Raw genomic sequence first — 23,598 nt, 5'->3', positions numbered from 1 at the left:
GTGTTCAACTGCTACTTATTGACCCTAAAAGGATGAAAGGCAAAGTCAACCTCAGTGGAATTTGAACTCAGAATGTAAAGACAGACAAAATGTTACTAAGCATTTTGCTCATCCAGCTATTAATTCTGCCAGCTCTTTGCTTTATAGTTTAAAAAAATATTAATGACATTATTACATTGATGAAAGAAAAATGTTAGAAACCATGCCAAAGAAGACAGTAGAGCTTGGCGCAATCCTCTAGCTTGCCAGCTCCTGTCAAACCATCCAACCCATGCCAGCATAGAATATGGATGTTAATAGTAGTAGTAGTAGTAGTAGTTAATAATGATGATGGATATATGTATATATATATAGTGTGTGCTTACATAGGTCAGACAGGAATCGTTGAGGTAGATTTTCTATAGCTGGATGCTTTTTTTGTTACCATCTCTGACCTGTTTCCAGGCAAGGTAGTATTTCCCCTTAGTTTGACTTGGGTATGTCCTTGCAAAAGATTGCAAACAGAATTGCACCACCTGCATGATGCTAATGTTTGTTCGCAATTAGTGTGCAATATCAAGAGAAAGAGACAAATGCATGGCTGCTCATATGCACACAGACACACATGCACATGATGGGTTTCTTTCAGTTCCTGTCTAAATTCACAATCAAAGCTTTCTGTTTGCATGGGGTTATAGTAGAAAGCACTTACATGAGGTGCCATACAGAGGAATTGAACCCAGAACCCTGTGGCTGCAATACAAACTTCTTAGCCACATCACTATGCCTGTACCTATACATGCATGTATGATTGTATGGTTCAAAACTTTGCTTCCCAGCTATATGGTTTTCTAAGTATTTGGTTTTGAGTTCAGTCCCACTGTGTAGCACCGAGCAAGTGTGTTTTACTACAGCCGAAACCAATCAATGCTTTGTGAGTGGATATGGTCGTTGGAAACTGAAAGAAGCCTGTCATATGTAAGCACACACATGCATCTGTGTGTGTGTGTCTCCTTGTTTTGACATCACATGATAGTTGTAAAACAAGTGTTATAATCACAGAAGTGATGTCCTTCATTTCCAATCTTCCAAGAAAACATTACTATGTGGAAATAAGACCTTACTTGGAAAGAGGTAAGAGTTGACAACTGGAAGGGTATCCATTCATAGCCTCAGAAAATTCCATGTGATTCATGCAAACATGGAAAAGTTAATATTAAAATGATGATATATGCACACACACACACACACAATGCATGCATGCATGCACACATACAGGTAGATAGATAGATAGATAGATAGATAGATAGATAGATAGATAGATAGATAGATAGATAATTTGATTCCTGTAGGCATCGAATTTAAGTGTTTACATTAAGTAAGGAAGTATATCAAGACATTATTTAAGTAGTATTTATATATTGAATGAATTACGACAGTTGCCTCAAGTGCTTATGTTTACTGATAGGAAATAAAATTGTACTAGAAAACCTCTTGACAGATCTCTCTAGATAACAGGCTGTGGAAGTTAAAGATATATGGCTTTATGTCTGACACTCCTTCATTTCCCGCCATTTTTGTCTTGTCTCTTATTTTTTATTATTTTTTTGTTTTGTGTATTCTTTGTCTGTTGTTTCATATATCATCTTATCACCATCGTTCTCTCTTTCTATCATGGTTAATCTTTTTGCTTCTACTAGTCTCCTTCTCTCACAATCTTTTATAACACATGCAGTCTCACTCTTTATTTCCCTCTCTCTTACATAAATTCCTTCATGAGCTACAACACAACCCTCAGGCTCATTGATAATGTCAGAATATTGCAATATGAATTTATAATCTGAGTTACCTTACTGTTACACAGACATTTTCATTGCATAGCAAAGAGTGTAGGAAATTTGTAAGAAATCAATATTATACAAAAGACCAATAATTTAGGTTTCTAATATCCAGCTGTTGGTTTTATCCTACTGGTTGGTTTGTTTGGATAATAATGATGGTTATTTAAGTCCTTTACATAATTATTTACATGTATTCTCTCATTTGAGCACAAATCCAAACATGTAGTAGAGGTCAGGGGAATTTTAATACCACCACCTAACCTTAATGCTTTGATATATACACATTTAAAATCTTCTGTTCAATATATACACACATATATATATATACTCAGTAAATTGTAAATCCGAAAGAGACGCATACTCTAAGTTGTAGAGTATATAGATAAAGATAGATATGGCTCCTCTATGGCCAAGACCGGCCATATCTATCTTTATAGTTATACACACACTCACACACACACACAAATCAAAATAAGCAACAAGGATATCCAAAGTTAATGCAGTACGATCGTTTCCTGCGACTCCATTTATTTAAGCAATGTGAACATTACATCAAATGTAAAATGCACACACACACACACACACACACACACACACACACACACACACATACAGACAAACATAAATATATATTCTTTTATTCGTTTCAGTCATCGACCCCAGAATTTATTCTTTGTAAGACTAGTACTTATTCTATCAGGCTCTTTTGCTGAACCACTAAGTTACGGGGGCGTAAACACATCATGTTGTCAAGCAATGGTGGGGGTACAAACACATATACATGCATATATCGCCAAACAGAGAAAACCAGAAGATGTTTTTTTTTCTACCTAACACACATCTAAACCTCTTTTTTCAGCGCAGATCATAATTATCTTATTATTTCATTTCATTATTCTATTTCATTATGTGCCTATGTAAACACAGTTTCGTCTTCCACACTTTATGTTTAGAGAAAAAACAAAACAAACTTTAGATCCCTTCCCTCAATCCAACTCTCCCTCTTTCTCCCTCTCTTTCTTACTCATTTATTATTGTCATTTATTCATTCATTTATCTAATTTTGTCACAGCTTGGCTGACTGAAAACTCTTGGTTATAGCTCTAGTTAAGAATGCAAATGCCCAATTCTATCTTATTCATCATAGTCCTCCAGGCAATAATAGAGGAATTCAAAACAGGATGCCCCTGGGAGCTTCTCTATGCTGATGACCTTGCTCTAATAGCTGAATTACTATCAGAAGTAGAGAAGTTTCAGGTGTGGAAGCAAGGTCTAGAATCGAAGGGCACTATAGTCAATCTAGCAAAAAACAAAATCTTAATAAGTAGGAAGGCAGATAAATCACAAATTCCTTTAGGTAGATGGCCCTGCTCAATCTGTAGAAAAGTTGTAGGTAGAAACTCCATAAGATGTGCCTGGTGTAAACTATGGACACATAAGAGGTGCAGCAATATCAAAGGAAGGCTAAGTAGCAAGATAGTTTTTGTATGAGGGAAATGCTCAGGGGCAATAAACACTGAAAATGTGCAGAAAACAGCTTCTGTCACATTCCAGGGGTAAAAACTAGAAACAGTTGATAACTTCTGTTACCTAGGTGACCAAGTCAGTAGCGGTGGGTGGATGCTCTGAGAGTGTAGCTGCTAGAATAAGAATATTCTGGGTAAAGTTCAGAGAGCTCCTACTTCTGCTGGTGACAAAGGGCCTCTCGCTCAGAGTAAAAGGCAGACTGTATGACACATGTGTACAAACATCCATGCTACATGGCAGTGAAACATGGGCCGTGACTGCTGAGGACATGCATAACCTTGCAAAGAATGAATCTAGTATGCTCCGCTGGATGTGCAATGTCAGTGTGCATACACGCCAGAGTGTAAGCACCCTGAGAGAAAAGTTAGGCATAAGAAGCATCGGATGTGGTGTGCAAGAGAGACAATTGTGCTGGTATGGTCATGTGTTGCGTATGGATAAGAACAGCTGTGTGAAAAAGTGTCACACCCTAGCAGTAGAGGGAATCTGTGGAAGAGGTAGACCCAGGAAGACCTGGGATGAGGTGGTGAAGCACGACCTTCAAATGTTGGGCCTCACCAAGGCAATGACAAGTGACTGAGATCTTTGGAGATATGATATGCTTGAGAAAACCCAGCAAGCCAAGTGAGACCATAACCATGGCAGATGCCAGTGCAGCATAACCAGCCCATTTAAGAGTACCCTTCAATCATTGAGCAATAAACTGCACTTGGAAAGACCTGTTGAGGCAAGTGAAGTTGTTGCCGTGGCCGATGACAGTACCGCCTGATTGTCACCCTTGCTGGTGGCATGTAAAAAGCACCATTCGAGCATGGTCGATGCCAGTGCCAGCTGACTGGTCCCTTGCAGGTTGCACGTAAGAAGCATCATTCGAGCGTAGTCGTTGCCAGTGCCGCCTGTTCCGCTCCCATGCTGGTGGCACGTAAAAAGCACCATTCAAGCGTGGTCGATGCCAGTACTGCCTAACTGACCCTTGTGCCAGTGGAACATAGAAAGCACCCACTACACTCTCGGAGTGGTTGGCGTAAGGAAGGGCATCCAGCTGTAGAAACTTTGCCAGATCAGATTGGAGCCTTGAGCAGCCTTCTGGCTTGCCAGCCCTCAGTCAAACTGTCCAACCTATGGCAGCATTTGGTTGGCCTGAGGCTATAGTAAAAGACGCCCAAGATACCACGCAGTGGGATTGAACCTGGAACCATGTGGTTGGTAAACATCATTCAAGCGTGTATGTCATCATCATCAACCTCCAGTGTTTTAGATCTAGGTTTTGTCCCCGTTAACAGGAGTGGCCGGATCTACCTCAGTGCCATAGCAACTGCCCTCACACTGTCTCGCCATCTTGCCCAGTTTTGGGCGTTCTCCCTTCTCAAGCCAACCCTCCCAATCTCCTCCTCCACCTGTCCATTCTATGTTTTCCTCAGTCTATCATGATTTCATGGTCCATTTACCTCAAACTCAAGCACCTTCCTCAGAACATGTTCCTCATCCTTCCTCAAAACATGTCCATACCACTGCACTCCATTCGCCCTTGTCAGCCATTCCACCGATTCCCCCAACCCCAGCATTCCCATCAAGTCTTCAGCCCACCTCTTATCAAACAGTTTCCCTCCATACATTTCTCTCTTGGTCCATCTCAAAATTGCCATCTCTGCCTCCCTCAAACACCATGTCTCATTCCTATACAGCATTGCAGCTCCCACACAACCCCCATAGACCTACCCTTTCATCTCCAAAGAAAACCTTTTCCCATATAACAACACCCCACGCTTCCTGAACTTAACCCAGACAAGTCTCACTCTTGCTGAACACACACACACACGCACGCACGCGCGCACGCACGCACACACACACACACACGCACGCACACACACACACACACACACACACACACACACACTTGTATGTATAATCATTTTGTGTCTATTGTCTATGCTGACATGGGTTGGATAGGACTGTGATTCTGTTCTTTAATCTCCACTTTAGACAGTTGAAAACCACATTTTTGTTATGATTTCTCTGGCTGGATGCCTTTCCTTACAGAGTGTTCTAGGTGCTTTGTATTGTACCACTAACACTACAAAGGTTTTTTAGTCTTCAGCAAGACTGAAGTGTTCTTTCTATTCTACATTTCCATCATTCACTAACCAATTTACAGAATATAGAGCAGTTGCCATCTCCCCAGCAAGAGTAAGAACTCCTCTCTGCTGTACATTGTCTACCTTCATTCAAGACAACATAACCAAGTGTAGGTGATAGAGGAGGTATTAGTGGAGAAAACACACACAGACATATTTAATATTCCTTTCTACTGTAGGCACAAGGCCTGAAATTTTGGCAGAGGGGACAAGTCAATTACATCAACCTGTGTTTGACTGGTACTTATTTTATCAATCCTGAAAGGATGAAAGGCAAAGTCAACCCCAGTGGAATGTGAACTCAGAATGTTAAGATGGATAAAATACTACTAAGCATACTGCTCAGCATGCTAACAGTTCTGCCAGCTTGCTGCCTTAAACTTATGTAATATTGAAGGCATGACTGCATTCAAATTGAATGTTTATTAAGATTTTTCCTTATTTATTAAAGATATTTCCTTATAAGTCCTTTTATGTTTAATATGGAACAGTAATGTTCCTAATTCCATTACCATTTTAAGACCTTTTCAACTTTCTAAATGAAATAATAATAGAGGTACTCAGTAGGAGTGTTATGTAGGTGGCAGCTAAAGGATTATAGAAGTGGTAATGTAATCAAGATTTAAAATTTACTGTAAACTTCTGATTACTATATACTATATCTGTATATTGATTTTTAGTTTGTATTTTGCTATTAATAAAGTTTCTATAGTTAATTTTTTAGCTTTTGTGAAATTCTTGATAGATTAGGAGTGTTATCAATTAATGCTTTTCTATTTTGTTTTGATATTTTGTATTATAATGTACTATAGTGACTCTTTTTTGCAAATGCATGGTCAGCTGGTGTGAAAGTTTTGTACTTGCGTGTTCACTATAACAGTTTGAGTCTTGAAGTTTACAATTTCCTTGCTTACACTGAAACATATATTAGTTGCTGAAGTACATTTTGTCGTGAAGGTTTGTAGTTTCATGTAGATGAGAAGGATTTTACTTTTGTTTGTTTTTATAAACTTTTGGTTCAAATTGTTACATTAGATGCATAAATACAACACCTTTCCTATTGGCTGTCCCTGCATTTGCAACAAGTGGCCATTACAGCTATGTAGTTAAGAAGTTTTGCTTCTAAGCCACTTGGTTTCAGGTTCAGACCCACTTCATGGCACTTGGGACAAGTGTCTTCTACTATAGTCCTGGGCTGAGCAGAACCTTGTGAGTTGATTTGGTAGATGGAAACTGATAGAAACCCATCATGTGTTTGTTTGCATCTCCTTGTCTTGACATTGCACAAATGTGGTAAATAAGTGTTACTATCATACAAATAGTGTCATTCATTTCCAATATTCCATGAAAACATATCTAGCCAGGGGAAATATTATCTTACTTTTTAGCTGGTGAGGGTTAACAACAGAAAGGGTATTTACCTTAATAGACTCTGTCTAACCCATGAAAGAGTGGATGTTATAATAACAATATGTGTGTGTGTATTTTTCACATGTTTTCCATACTGGCTCTTCCCCAGTTTATAATCCTAATCCTGTTTTAACCATATCCTTTTGGCTCACTATATCAATTTTACTATAACTTGCTCAGTTTTGTTACACATGAATTTGGTGTCCACTTCAGTTTTAACTGTGGACTTCTTGAACTTTTGTATGTTAATCTGGTCTTTGCATAGAGTCAGGGCTGTAATCCACAAGGCATAGCTAAGATTGAAAATTATCCTGTGGTGTCTAAGGATATTTTCATATAGTAAACATCAAAGAAAAATTTTCATGGGTCTTTTAAAATTGGAAGTAAGTTCAAGAACAAAATGAGTTCAAAAAAGAAAGAAAGACTAAGTATGTGTCACTTCCATGATTGTTCACAAGGAGGTTATATTTAAATTTCAATAAAAGTTTAATGAGAAAAATCAGTATAAGTAGGATAGTCAAGTGATTTATAAGAAGTGTTTTATTATTCCTGTCAAACTGATAATATAACTCATATTTAAAGTGTTTAGACAAATGCTATTAGCAACGTAAGTAAAGTAGCTGGCTGTGGGTAGAAAATTTGTGTATATAAATTTCCATCACAAAGAAGTTTAACTCTTTAGCATTTCAACTGGTCACATGTGGCCCAAATATTGATTCTGTGTTTAAAGTGGCCAAATCTGGCCTCCCACATCTACAATGTCATTCTAAAAATAAGCAGTCACATCATAGCTGTTTCAAGGCTACAAGATAATGCATTATTAATTAAAAAGAATGCAAATAAGCATTACATTTAACAATCGGAATGTTAACCCTTTTAATCTTAATCCTTTTGATATCAATCCACCTGAATCTACTTCTAGATCTATGATGCCAAGTCTCCCATTAAAAATGTTCATATCTAAATTAAAACCTTCTCTCATTTTCTTGAAGAACACCTCTCAGTTGCATTCTGAATATCAATTAATAAAGTTAATTTGCAAAATTCCTACAAATTTGTCATTATTTTCAAAATGAACTGAAATGCCTAGGCATTGTATTTCATTAGAAATATTCTCATGAAAGTATTAAGATATTCTACTGAGTCTCAAGTATTATGATCTGCATCACCATCATTATCATTGATTTAAAATCTACTTTTCCCTGCTAGCATGGGTGAGACAAATCTTATTGAGGTAGGTTTCTCTATGACTGGATACCCTTTCTGTTACCAACTCTCACCTATTTCCAAGCAAAGTAATAACTTCCTTAGTCCTCTGAACAATAAACAGCTCAGTGTCTGACCATATTATAACAGAAGATATATATTATAACAGAAGAAAATATATACTGTTTGCATGAATATGGTGACTGTTTACAATTAGAGTGTGCATGTCAAAGATAGACATATATGTATATATATGTGCATATGTGTATTACTCTTTTACTTGTTTCAGCCATTTGACTGTGGCCATGCTGGAGCACCGCCTTTAGTCAAGCAAATCGACCCCAGGACTTATTCTTTGTATGCCTAGTACTTATTCTATCGGTCTCTTTTGCCAAACCGCTAAGTTACGGAGACATAAACACACCAGCATCAGTTGTCAAGTGATGCTGAGGGAACAAACGCAGACACACACACACAAACACACACACACACACACACACACACACACACACACACACACACACATATATATATATATACATATATACGACTGGCTTCTTTCAGTTTCCGTCTACCAAATCCACTCACAAGGCTTTGGTCGGCCCAAGGCTATAGTAGAAGATACTTGCCCAAGGTGCCACGCAGTGGGACTGAACCCAGAACCATGTGGTTGGTAAGCAAGCTACTTACCATACAGCCACATATGTGTATATATATATGTATGTATATATATATATATATATATATATATATACACACACACACACACACACACACACACACACACACACACACACACACACACACATATATATATATATGAGGATATTATTATTTATAATAATATCAGTGGTTTAGCAGATGTAAAAAAACTTATAACAGTATAAAATTTCAATTGATAATTAAGGGTACTAGTAAGCAGTACCATGCTGACATAGAAGTCAAACTGACGAAACCAAAAGTTATCACTAAACACAAAGGTGAAATTGGGCAAACAAATAAAGACCCTAAGAACCCCATCCCAATTACCAAAAAAATTGAAAGCCAGACATACCCAAATCACTGTGATCTTAGTATCTCTGGTTTTCAATTTTTGATTTTTTTTTTTTTTTTTTCATTATTGGGATGGGGTTTTTGAATTGTAAAAGATTGGTAAAGATTGCCTAGGATCCTGATGAATAGAGAATATATCTTAGAAAAGGATAACCAGTACTAATAAATTCTCGGTCTTTATATGTTATTCAGGTCATCTGAAATGAGTCAGATGGATTACATTTTAATTTCCCATAATATCTCTCTTCATTATTACTTATAGTCATTGTAAGACTATATAAGTTATTGCATTTAGCAAGTTGTTATAGTTTCTAAAGCTTTATGTATGTTTTTACTGTATGTTAATTAACAAAGGAAATGTTATTCATTGACTATTTGCTGTTTGATTTGGATTCATGAAATTTCTATATCTTTGTTAATTTCAGCGTTATTTTGGATCATCTCATCCTTTTCATCTCCAATTATGGGTTTCTCGCAATGGTGGTGAATTCAGACTGGCCCAGTTCTGGCCTCAAATGAACAATATGGTAAGTGTTACTTATTTTATTCACTATCTCATAGACAACTTTAGAGAGAATTCTAGAGAAATGAACTGAAAGGAAATAGATTTAACCAAGCATCAATCTTTCAACATGTTAGGTTATAGTTAAAAGGTAATGTTTATTTTATGATATTCCTCCATACTTTATAAAATTAATTAAGTGCATGCATGTGTGAGTATTTGTTTACTAGACATCCCCTGCAAGGCATTTAGTGGAAGTAAGAGAGATAGCAAGAGACAGAGCAGCCCTGCTTTTCTTATTTGTTTTCATTCTGATTTTTTCTCTTTTTTTTTTTTCATGTGTATTTTAAATGATGTTACTAATACTGTCAGTTCATTTATTTTTATAATTGACATCAGTGAAATACATGTACTGAAATATGTATTCACATAAAAATTTGACATTTTTTTCAGGACTACTACATAGCTGATGCTTCTGAAGACCAAGTTTTTGTGTGTGTTAACCATCATAATTATCTGAGCAATCTATTTGTTTCTGATGTCAATGGGATCAAGTTCTCTTTATCCCTTGAAAGAATTATATACTTCAAGCCTAAAGGTCCAAATAAAGACACATGGCTAAGGTAATTTCCTGTTCTTCTTCCTCCTTTTCCTCTTCTTATTTCATCATCTGTGTTATCTTATGAGATTCAGCTATAAAAGTGCTAAGGGCAGATTCAAAAATGAAAATAACACTGATATCTCATTTCAGCAGATATATTTGCCAAAATTACATGAAAATATCTTGAAATACTAAGAAGTAAATTTATTCAATAAAATCACCATTGGCTTTCAACCACAGCCTCCAAACAACTTCAGAATCTCCTGCAACATTTCTGGACAGTCTCCTTGTTTAAGTTGGTGAATGCTGCCATAATCCTTGTCTTCAGTTCATCTTGGTGTTACAAGAAGTTTTCTGGTCTCTTGCTCAACTGCGCCTCGCACATAATAATTAAGGGGGTTGCAGTCTGGGGAGTTAGGTGACCAGATGTTAGGAGTGATGTGGTTGCAGAAATTGTCTGACAGCCACGACTGGGTTCTCCTACTTGTGTGGCATGATGCAGAGTCCTGTTGCCAGACATAGGGTCTTCCAGCAGCCACCCTCTTGACCTAGAGTAACACTACCTCCTCCAGGCACTTGATGTAGACCTCCGTGTTGAGTCTGAGGCTGTGTGGTAAGATGAATGGAGGTATAACATCATGATCACTAGTGATCAATCCAAACATCATGATCACTAGTGATCAATCCAAACATCATGATGTTGACTGGATGTTTGATTTTTATCACTCTCAGTACATGCACTGTCCTCTGATTGACACCCAAACATTCTAAAATGTTCATATTGGAGCTTCCAGCATGAATGCCAAGCAGTACAGCATACCGTTTTCAAATTTCTGGCAGAGTGAATTGCGTCATGGAGCTGTTTTTCTCCCACAGACAGTTCCTAACTGACCCTACCATACTGTGTAGTCGACAAAATCAAAAACAAATGATGCACATGCACAAAATTAAAAATATAAAAAGGCAACAATTTATCCATTGTACCCTGTATATGTATATATATGTGCACATTTTCTAAAACTATTCATTTCTATTTTCTAGTGTTTATGCAGATAAATCATTTGCTGATATTCACAAAGTGAAAGGTGTACGTGGTGTTTATATTGCTTCACAGTTCATGAACAACTCCTTTAATGTTGATAACCAAATTAGCTTGATAACATTTAATAAAGGGGGCACATGGCGTCCTCTGTTGGCTCCTGAAAAAACCAGAGACGGAACAGTTTTAAACTGCTCTGTTGTAAGTAAGAATTTTCTTTTTTTTCATGTTTAGCTAATTATTCACAGAATATTTTTATTGTAAAAACAGAAAATGATGTTTTGTAAAATTTGGCTTCTGAGAGGAGAGTATGTTGCCAAGAATATCAATAACCTATGAAAAAGACTCACAGAATAGTACTGTTGTTAGTGGTGGTTATTGATATATCAATGTGAATTGAAGAACGATTTTCAGTGGTAGCTCTTGTCTGTTATTTGTAGTTGCCTTTTTTATCTTCTAAAATGTAAAATTTCTTTACTTGGAGGAGATAACACATTGTCATGCAATTAATAATGTTTGAAATTCGTTTCTTGTAATTCATTGTGGACTATATTCTTTACTCTCTTTGCCCACTAGAATTGCTTTTCTAAGAAGAATTTAACAAGGCAGACAAGAACATAGGCTAATTAATGACTGAAAGTTTATTAGTTAGATCAGTCATGGCCAAACAGCAGTCCAAGGGACTTTTTTAATGGCCTGCCTAACAAAGTATTATCCTGAATTTTTTTTTTAGTAGTGCAGCCTGCCTGATGATTAACCATGTCTCATGCAGCTTGCTTCTTGAGAAATGTTACCCATGCCTGAGTTAGATTTTATCATTAGCAATATGCAGTACTTGTTTACTTCTAATAACATACATGAAAAATAAGAGAAATCAACGTAATGTTGCTCACATGATTGGGTAACTAGTATTAAAAAGATTATCATCCTTCTGTAAAACCTTTTCTCTTTTTTTTTTTTGTGGCTTAGTCAAAGGGGGATTGGGCAGTGTTCATGATCTTTGCAGGCCTTTTGAGACTGGTGATGGGAGAAAGGGAATCAGAAATCATGACCAATATGTTTCTGTTTCTGTTAACTGATTTTTTTTTAAATCTTTGTAAATGGCCTAGCTGAAAATTTGTAACCAAGAGTGGGCCTACCAACAAATAGCTAGGCCTTTTGAGGAGTTACAGGGCCAGGCCTCTGCTGAAAAGTTATTTTAAATTCTTCCTTTTAATAAATTGTGACATTACGCAAGGATATTGCAGCTGGAAACATTGCATTAAGGTATAGAATTATTCTCAGAACAGAAACCTGGTTTGATTGCTTGCAACAGAATAGATTCTGCCAAAGGCATCCAAAGGATAAGTTGTATTGTTAAACCAGGTTAGATTATCAAAATCTAACTGCCAAGAAAATCAAGAGGCAAAAGTGCTCCAGCATGGCCACAGTCTTAGGATTGAAACATATAAAAGAATAAATAAATAAATAAATAAATAATAAAAATACACAAAATAAAAAATTAAAAAACTGAGAAAGAAATCTATTTGCACATACCTTTGAATATTTATAAATGCAATACCACCATTACTTACTGTCAAGCTTATCTTCCACAGCAACCAATACAAGAGGGTTTATGTACAATTTACATATTATATCTGTAGATTCAGTTTTTGAGCAATAGCAAAATATAAACATTTCCAAATTTAACCAAACTCTCTCAGTTTTAGTAATCGTAGCTAAAATAACGCACATAAAGACTCTTTGAGCCTAAAATGTTCTTGCAAAAAAATACATCATGATGATGATGATAATGCTGGAGATGATTTCATTCTCTGCTTATGCATTACCAGTTATTAAGAGATAGATTTTCTTTGAATGTCTTCTTTGTGTTAGTTGGTAGATGCATCTTTGTTTGAAGTTTTCCTTATATTGTCTGATAGCATTAACAACAGTAATTCAGTGTTTAGTAAAAGAATAGCATCATCTCTTGTACCATCAAAATTTTATAAGGCACTTAACATAAGTGAATCGCCAAAGAGGGACTTGAAGGGACTACTCTCTATACTTGGGTGTAAATTGATAAGATATATGATTTCCTAATGAAATCAAATGATAATAGCGCTAAAGAATTATCTAGCAATGCAAAACAACTACCCTTGTTAAGAGCTTTCAAAGGAACTTCTGAGTTCTATATCTTATATCTGTTTATCTCATACTCGTATGAGATAAACAGAAGTAAATAGAAGTGGTCTGAAAAATGTTTGACTTTGGAAATACTTTAGCAAGATAAAATAACAGAAAAAATTATTTATAAAAAAAGTCAAGGAGTTAGGTTAATTCTAATTCCGTATCTTCCTTCAAACACTAGTTATTATCTACTACAAGCCTTCATTTATATAACAATTTTCATCATGAATCCTAACCACATAAAAATCCATGAAGTTATAATCATTGTGTCTTTTTAAAGCATGCATATGTTTTTTTTTTTGTAATGTTATAAAAGAGTTAATTTCCCCCCTCTAAATTTCAATGGATATTTAAATGAATGAAAAAAAATTAAAGAAACTGTTTTGTAATCTTTGTTTGAATGTATTTTTGTTTTTGTTTTTGTTTTAAATCACTTTGGATGTTTCCCCCACCACTTTAGTTCATACAATTTTGTTTAATAGTTTTTTTTTCTGTCTAAATATCTTTATTTTTCATTAAAAATGGCTGTGTTAATCTGTCTCTAGTAGAATGGTTATATTTACTACATATGATGACTATCCATAGAAAGTAAGGCCTCATACAAAGTAAGGCCTCATTAGATAATGTAGTTCTTGAGAATTCTAAAAGGATGAGGGGGTCATGTCTGGGATACCTTTGACATTTGGTCTGTTCAATGAGAATTGACCTGGGGTTGAACAACAAAATAACAACAATCATACCAACTGAAAATTTAACTGTAAAATGAAGAAGCCTTAAATATAATGGCAGCAAAGCTAAAATGGAAATCATTGATTTAGTATAGTGTTTTGTCTCAGTAGAATAAATAAGCTTATTCTTTATCCATCCATGGGCATGAGTTGAAAAGTTACCTTTTTTTTTTTAGTTGCTAAATACATCTCTACTCTCTCCTTTAGAGTAAGATAAAATGGTTAAGTTTTATCATTATCATGTCCACAATTATCATTTCTTCCGTCATTATTACTTTTTTAATTATGGTTAATAACTTGCAGGTGAGTTGTTTATAAGTAAACATTGTGTTGTAAAAAAAAAAAAAAAAAGGAAAACTACGTAACTTACTTTCACCTATTTTTATTCATTTCTTTGTGTAGTCATTTTACACTCACTGGTTTAGAAAGAAGGTAATTCTTTCCATTTAGATCATCTTTGCATGACAATGATTAAAAAAAAAAAAACAACAGCATGACTTTCCATCCCTGCATATGAAGCTATTCCAGTGCTCTATAGATATATTCAGATACAGTTGTAAATCTTGTAAGGTTGTTCTATCTAACCCCTTAACTATGCCAGTCAACATTTCAATTTGCTGCTAAAATCTCAGTTGATAGCTTACTTGCAAAACATTAGTTTTGAATGCTCTGTCTTCATGCTGCATGAAGATAGAATTTTGCATATGTAAAATTCTGCATGTGTTTTGTTCAATCCTTTTGTTTTTGTTTTCATTTTTTCCTGGCTAAATTAATATTGCCTGCTAGTTTATTCTGGGATATTGCATCTATATGTTTCATTTACTAAGGAATTTTCACTGATTTAATACCCTTAAGACTAAAATAAAACATTGAAGATCACTTGAAAAAAAAACTTTTTAAATACCATTATTAATCTTATTGCTTGTCTGTTTTTGTTGTTTTAAAAACAATTGGGACTCAAACTGAAAATTATTTCCTGTTTGTTATTATATATTGCTTTCAGTAATTTTTGTTTACAAATAAAATCCTGCATGATTCTTTCCAATTGAAAACATTTTTCAGAATTGCTTTAACAACATCATACATGACCGTAAATGTTTGTTTACATAGGTTTCTGTAAATAATTCTAACTAGACTTTACTGTTATCAACAGAATTAACCATTTTGTTACCATATTCCTTTTGAGATATTTTGTGTTTGTTTCAATTAATTTTAAATATAACAAAGAATTTAGTAAAACAACTTTGGTATTATTAAGCTAGTGTTAGGAACATAAATTAAGACCAAATTCTAGTGGAAAATTTTAATTCAGAACTTTTGAATTTGTACTACAGAGCCAGGAGTGGTCTCAGGCAGGCTCATATCAAAAGGGTTAAACAAACATGACTAACATTCAGAAATAATGTCCTCGTAGTCTAATAGTTAGGCTGTTGTCTAGAGATAGGTGTTTTTGCTATTCTAATTTTAAGATCAATGTATCTTCTTTTATTGGGTAAGTCATAGTTATCAACCCTGAAAGTTTTAAAAACCTTTAGAAATAATATAGCAAATAATAAACATAAAATGGTAGGGTTATAGTGTGATTAAAGCAACCTAATCAAGTACATTACTGATACTCAAATTATGTATGTTACTGATACTCAGATAATGAATAAGGAAAGTATTTTGAATTAGATGATTATACAGATGACTCATTGAAAAGACAGACATGTACAAAACTTTACTTTTTCATCAACAACTTTCAGTGGCTATAATACAAAGAAACATGACTTGTATAAGGAACAGCATACAACCCACATAATATTTGTTGGTGGGGGGAAATTCTCTAATCAAAGAAAGTATATATTTATAAAATGTGTCTCAGTCAATTTGACACTAAATAGTAAAAGTAATGTCAGGACAGCAGTGGTATAGCAGAATTGGTGAAGCTTCTTGCAGTATTTAGTTACAGTCCTTTTTATACAAAGAACACTGCATGAAAATCTCAGATAAAGCTTTCAGAACTACATAGCAGTAAGCTACAAGTGACCTAGAACTTATAAGTTATATATAGCATAAACATTTTGTAAATATTTTTGTTACTAAATGCCACTAAAATAAAAAGTTAATGTAGAACTATTTAAATATGAAAAAACTAAATTTATTTACATTAGCTCATTTCTTTTTACAGTAAGGCTTTAAAAAAAAAGCAATAGTTATGTCTTCATTATAACTGACTCAGATTTTCTAAAAGATACCAAGTTGTGCATTAATATTAGTATAAATTGCTAAATAACTATTTAGCAAAGACACTAGTATGTCCCTTCTGATGAGTAATCAGTTAGTCTTGAAACAGCTTTATGGGAAATTCTGTTTATTTTTTCATGTGTGTATAGAAAACTAGATGTTTTTACATTAGATCAGGGGTCCCCAAACTTTTTAGACCATCGACCCCTTCATGGAATCTTTGACCTCTCATCGACCCCCAGGCATGTACAAGAAAATAAATAAATAATAATTAAGTAGATGTGCATTTATCAACCCCTTGAATAGTCCCATCAACTCCCAAGGGTCGATATCAACCATTTTGGAGACCCCTGCATTAGATCATACTTTTGTAGTGAGATTTTAAGCCAAACTGTAGGTATTGTACTTGTCGAAGTTTTTTTTTTTTATGACTCAACCAAAACCTCATAATTTCTATTTGTATTACAAAACTTATACTATATCCAGTTTTTTTTTATTTTGCAGTGGCTTCATTGTTCTTTGCATGTAAGCCAAGAACTTGAACATCTTTATCCCAATAGTCATTCCCAGCCAATCCTCTCAAGAGAATCAGCACCAGGACTTATAATTGCTGCTGGTACTGTTGGTAGTCGTATCAAACAGTATAACCAAAATGTATTCCTGTCAGTAGATGCTGGCCTTACTTGGCATGAGGTGAGAAAGTAATCTTATATTTCTTGCTCTAAAATGCATGCACACATGCACACACACACACACAGCCATTTTGAGAGCAATAAAAATGTGTGAAGAAATTTTTTTTTAATCTTCCCCATCTCACTTGTTTTGTAAAGGTTACTTGTATTTTATAAAAGTAATTTAACCATGCTTATGAATTAATAGCTCAAATTTTGGGGTCCTAAATTTGTTACTAGTGCTCTGAATGAGGCCTCAAAAGTTTCATTTGTTCTGTCACAGTAATGTTAATTTATGAAATGCTGAAGTTGCTACACACTGAGTAAAAGTTCTCAGGAAATAACAGCTGTTATTTAAAGTAGCCATTTTAATGAAATCACTTGTGCCAGCCAAGAAATATAAACTACCAACAGGTAGATATGATTTTAGAATAAATTACATGCAGTGAGTTCTTGTGAAACTATCAGGTCATCCCATAAGTTCTGTCCGATTTTACCTTTTTTTAAAATTGAATGAAATTTAATAGTATTTTAGAATGTTTAATGGAATTAATTATTTTTATGCATTTGTGTACATTTAAACTAATTAAATATTTTTCTACAGAATAATAGAATTAAAATTTCTTTGATTAAAACCCTTTCTAACATGGAAGTATCCAAAGAGCATTTGAGGCACATAATGCTTTATGAGTACAAAAATGGAAACTCTGCAGCCGAAGCGACTCAAAACATACACTCACTTTATGGGAAAGAATGCTTGAATGAAAGAACTTGCAGAAGATGGTTTGCAAAATTCAAAAGTGGAGATTTCAGCCTTGAAGATGAAGATCAAACAGGACGTCCAGTTGAGTTTGATGATAAGCTCTTGATGCATTACTTGAAGAAAATCCTGCATTATCAGTTGAAGAATTGGCAACAAATCTTAGTTCAAACCATACCACTGTTCATCATCATCTTCAGCAACTTGGAAAGGTTCCTAAGCTTGGAAAATGGACGCCTCATGAATTGTCCGAAAGCAACTGCAAATCCCCAGTTGACCTCTGCTCTTCTCTCCATTCTCGCGAACTCATTTCACCGTTTTTGGATAGACTTGTGACTGGTGACGAAAAATGGATCTTCTATCAAAATGTTAAACGTCGTAAACAGTGGCTTGGTAAAAGGGAAAAAGCTCAACCACAACTGAGAAGGGAACTTTATCGGAAAAAGGTTCTTCTCACTATCTGGTGGGATTGCAAAGGAGTAATTCACTTTGAATTGTTACCACCTAATGCAACAATCAATGCTCAAGTCTACTGTCAGCAATTAGAGCGTTTGAACCAAGCTTTGAAGAAAAAAAGACCCGCTTTAGTTAATCGTGAAGGAGTGATGTTTCATTAGGACAATGCATGACCCCACATTGCAATGATCACATCACAGAAGATCAAAGAGCTTGGTTGGGAAAAAATTCCTCATCCACCTTATTCTCCCAACCTTGCTCCTTCAGACTACCATTTGTTTCGTAGTTTACAGAATCATTTGGGAGACATAACTTTCACAAGCCAGGAAGAGGTTGAAACTGACATTTCAGAGTTTGTTGCTTTGAAACCAAAAGAGTTTTACATTGATGAGATTAAAAAGCTTGTAAAAAGATGGAAGGAAGTCATAGATAATCAGGGAAAGTACATTGATGATTAGATTTCAATTAAATATAACATTTGATCACTTGTTTTCTTTATACAAAATTCGTACATGACTTATGGGATGACCTGATATCTCATTTTGTTTTTAATGTTCACTTAGCAATGTGTGTATTTCTTTCTTTATAGATCTTACTGGACAAGCATTATTTCATCTTTGGGGACCATGGTGGACTTATTGTTGCCATTAAGCAGTCTGCACTTACAGACACAATACTGTACGTAAACAGTTTCTTTTTATTATTCACATGTCAATGTTGAACTTTTTGTTCTTTGGCTGCATAATTCTATAAAGCTTATACATATTTGTACATACTGTCTCACTTTAACTGTATAAATTACATATAAGTGAGTATGTGCTAGATTCTGTTTAACTGAAGTTATATTCTAACCCTAAACTTAACTTATACTCAGACTCCAATGAGGTTGGTACTGGCTTGTGTCAACAAGACTTATGTAGTAAAATCAGTAAAAAGAGTACAGTGAATTTGCCATGGGAAATGGAAAATCCAACATTTTGTTCAGTCCTTTTTCAGGGAAAAGTTAACAGGAGAGAAATTGAGAGACAGCAAAGTTTTACATCTTCATCATCATCATCATCATCATCATCATCATCATCATCATCATCGTTGTTTAACGTCTACTTTCCATGCTAGCATGGGTTGGACGATTTGACTGAGGACTGGTGAAACCAGATAGCTACACCAGGCTCCAATCTGATTTGGCAGAGTTTCTACAGCTGGATGCCCTTCCTAATGCCAACCACTCTGAGAGTGTAGTGGGTGCTTTTACGTGCCACCGGCACGAAGGCCAGTCAGGCGGCACTGGCAACGGCCACGCTCAAAATGGTGTATTTTATGTGCCACCCGCACAAGAGCCTGTCCAGGGGCACTGGCAATGATCTTGCTCGAAAGTCCTTCTTAGTTAAAATAAAAATAAATAAATAAATAACTCTTTCTTTTATGTGTAGATTTGACTTTCACTTTATGCATGTTTGTAAAATTCACCTTTCATGTGTGTCCATCCATCCATCCATGGCTTACTCATCTCTAACAGACAGCTTTTACCTTTTTCAGTTTTCCTTTACTTGCTCATGAAATGATACCTAAACTGCCATAAGCACATTCTAGTGTGTGTGTGTGTGTTAGCTCCACGAGGTAGCATATTTCAATAGATAACCTCAGTGATTTATTTATTTATTAAACATGCTAATTTTTCACAGCCACCTATGTACAATATTGTACATCTGCTAAGTACCTGGAAAAATATGCTTCACTGAGGTCTAATAATATACCCTGTCCACTCCTTTTCAGTTTAAATAGCAATTGATATTATAGATATTCAATGATATCTATCTTGTTAAAAATTATAGGCCTTTTAAACATGCTCTTTGGAAGAAATTTTTCTTCCAATAAAAAATTTAGGCTTTTTCATTTTTAGATTGTTTAATCTAAGAGTATTTTCTGCTACTGTGTTGAAAATGTCCAAGTTATACAAGAATATCAGATGCAATAATTTTTATACAGCTATTCATTTTTACAATCATGTGCCGGTGGCACGTAAAAGCACCCACTACACTCTCGGAGTGGTTGGCGTTAGGAAGGGCATCCAGCTGTAGAAACTCTGCCAGATCAGATTGGAGCCTGGTGTAGCCATCTGGTTCACCAGTCCTCAGTCAAATCGTCCAACCCATGCTAGCATGGAAAGCAGACGTTAAACGATGATGATGATGATTGAAAGAGATTTTTTTAAAAAAACACATTTGAGAAAACCATCTCCTTTTTACTTACGAACAGCAATGAAAAATATGCCAAATATCATTGTATTAGAAAATGATTAATTTTATTTGTTTTATTTTGGTCATTATTTGTATATTTATTTGAAAATGTCATCACACTTACATTAACAACTTGATTGCAAAGACTGGCCTGGAATATATCCAGGACCGAGGTGTGTGGCGAGTGGACTTTGTCACCTTGACCTGGGTTGGAAGCTGGCCTTTTAAAAAAAAAGAGATTATTTATTTGTTTATTTATTTTATATATCAGTTATTCCTGGAACAATGGTGAAACCTGGACATCATTAAAATTTACTGACCGAAAGATTTGGGTGTATGGTTTATTGACTGAACCAGGTGAAAAAACCACAGTGTTTTCAATATTTGGATCATATGCAGAAAAACACGAGTGGCTAATTGTTCAAGTCAATCTGAGCTCTATCTTCAGTAAGTATATTTTTTATCACTTTTATTAATTTCTGTTTCAGTACAGTTTTGAAAAAATACCCCAGTATATATTATTGAACCACACTTTAAATCTGTTTACAATGAATTTCTTGTTGTTTTTAATAGACGCTGATATGTTCAATGTTTAATTTTAAATGTTGTTCTCCAGGTCAGCCTTGATTTAGCTGACTTATGATTGAAGGCATTCCAGTATTAACCATCCTCTTCCCCCTCCCCAATTATGATGTCTTTTTTTGAAGATGGTAGGATGTAATTTGAGGTTGGTTTTGGCTACTATTTCTAGTAGATCAAGAAATTACATTGAGGTTAAGGAATGCAAGAGCAATGCAAGAAGGCAATTAACTCCAGGGAGATGCGGTGTTTAATACTGAGACTGGGGTGAGGCACTCTAAGGATGCAGAAACAGCAGATGCATCAAGTGGGCTTTCATTGGAAGCTAATGTAGAGTTTTGTAAGAGGAACAGATTGTCTAGGCTGTGATTTCAGGGAGATTTGGTTGCTAGTTCAAGCAGGTCAATCAACCATGTAGAGTTTCCATTGTTTGTTACAATCAGTTCATAGCAGTTTAGACCAAGGTCAGCTCTTATCAAACAGATTGATGATAAAAGGCATTCTATCCTTGACCATCCTCTCAATGTGGCTGCTGTACTAGTAGTTTAAGTCTATTTGCAAAAGTTGTCAACCCACCATTAACTCAACTGGTAATTCTCCCTTACCCATACTTGACCTGACTATTTAATCAACTCAACATCATAATTACTCTTCTATGCTCATAACTCTACTGAACATTGTTGGTGTTTTCTTGTAATTTCTCAATATTCTCCTTTTACAAATAGCTCAAAGCTGAAGGCACATGCTGGTCTTCTTAATCTTTGTTTGGAAATATGTGAAAACATACATGCTTATGCAGGTATATTCACATGTAAAGACACACAACTACAGATATGTACAGGTGCTCAATTACACATGCTCAAGTATGCACTACACCCTCTTTATCTCTCTCTCCCCTTCTTCTCTCTCACTGCCTCTCTCATTAATGTATTAATATAGGTATGAGAGTTTTTGAACAATTCAGTCCTTTGCTGTATCTGTAATTTATAGTCAAACTAATTTCTTTTTTTAATGTCATCCTCAGAGTCTGTTTGCAGCAAGGAAGATTACAAACTGTGGTCTTTGTCTGATACTCTGAAAGAAACTGAAGGAATCAGGGGGTGTCTATTAGGAAGAAAAGATATCATTGAAAAACGTGTCCCACATGCAAAATGTTACAATGGAGAAGAATACATACGTCCAATAATTACAAAGAATTGCACTTGTACAAGGGAAGATTTTGAATGGTTTGTATGCAATTTGTTATTCAGTATTTCATTCAAAAATGCATTTTGTATTCAACTTATTGAATACAAGATGCAGTATGTATTAAATGAGTTGTTAAATCTATTACATTACTAGTTGTTTTATTTCACTATTTCTTATTTGGGATACAGTATTATTCCATGTGTACCATATTGTGCATTCCAAGACTGGCAACAAGTGTGGAGTTGGAAATAACTTGCTTGTTTAATAAATTCTTCCTCACTTACAGTTGTTCCAGTGTGGACCCACCATCGGCACACGTCTTTGTTTCTTTTATCATTCAGGTGGCAGAAACAGTAAGAGCTGTATCGAATGTCATAGAGTGTTTTAGTTTTGTCTTCATGTTTCTTAATTGAAATCTTTATGAGCCTGTCATTACTTTTTATTTTCCATCAATAATTTAACATATCAAACTAGAATCAATTAAGTTGACTGTACACCTTAAACCTCAAATTTTGATTGTAATCAAAATAAATTTACTACACAACTAAATATTGTTTTTTTTCTTACATTAAAGAGGAAAATGTCTGTCTCTTTAGGTTTTCTTGTGTCTCTCTCAATATTCAGACATTGCCCCACCACCCATCAGTGTGTCTCTGGCTCTCTTCTCTATCTTCATTTTTCATTCATATAACTAAATCTATAGTGTATATATATGGTGATGATAATGATGATGATGATACATGTATGTTATTTTTATTTCCACTTTCAGTGATTATGGCTTTAAATTAAGATCTCGACACAGCTTGACCTGTGAAACTGATCCCAATTCAGACCTTGATATACATAAGATACCAAGTCCTTGCTACCCTGGAACCTACTATTCTTACACCAAAGGGTTTGTACTTACATTTTTAAATTGAAATTTAATCATACACAATATACAATAGAACCTTGCAGTACCAGTGCTCCATTGTACAAGTAATTTGCTGTACGAGCCGAGACTCGTGCAAATTTTTGTCTTGAAGTACAAGTGGAAATCTGCAATACAAGCACACAAATCGTCCCATCTTTAAGGTAATTCAGTTAATAAAACCAGTTTGCATATTTCTTATGCATTCTCTGTTTATAATTGTCATTTCACTTGTAACTACACCTTTTGTTTGAAAACGCATAAAAAATTATTTTTGAGTGGTTTTGTGGGGCTGGAAACGATTAATTATATTTTAATTAATTTCAATGGGGAAAATTGGTTTGTAAAATGAGTAAATCGTAAGACGAGCTTGGTCATGGA

The 23,598-nt window shown here is 35.0% G+C and overlaps 1 protein-coding gene across 2 annotated transcripts in view; it reads left to right on the top strand.

The window, feature by feature from the left end:
* LOC106867861 (sortilin-related receptor) overlaps positions 1-23,598 on the top strand; it is a 131,455-nt gene that overhangs the window by 56,522 nt on the left and 51,335 nt on the right. Inside the window, exons 6-14 of one of the 2 annotated variants that reach the window (XM_014912904.3) lie at positions 9,577-9,678; positions 10,107-10,276; positions 11,296-11,494; positions 14,593-14,622; positions 16,921-17,109; positions 18,893-18,981; positions 20,812-20,987; positions 22,144-22,345; positions 23,077-23,202. In XM_014912904.3, the coding sequence (XP_014768390.2) occupies positions 9,577-9,678; positions 10,107-10,276; positions 11,296-11,494; positions 14,593-14,622; positions 16,921-17,109; positions 18,893-18,981; positions 20,812-20,987; positions 22,144-22,345; positions 23,077-23,202 (1,283 nt within the window). The remainder of the gene's footprint in view (positions 1-9,576; positions 9,679-10,106; positions 10,277-11,295; positions 11,495-14,592; positions 14,623-16,920; positions 17,110-18,892; positions 18,982-20,811; positions 20,988-22,143; positions 22,346-23,076; positions 23,203-23,598) is intronic. The other variant, XM_014912905.3, reaches the window with a different exon arrangement.

Source organism: Octopus bimaculoides, chromosome 5, assembly GCF_046866305.1.
Source record: "Octopus bimaculoides isolate indiv1 chromosome 5, ASM4686630v1, whole genome shotgun sequence".
Taxonomy (NCBI): domain Eukaryota; kingdom Metazoa; phylum Mollusca; class Cephalopoda; order Octopoda; family Octopodidae; genus Octopus; species Octopus bimaculoides.
This window is presented reverse-complemented; position numbering and strand designations above follow the sequence as displayed.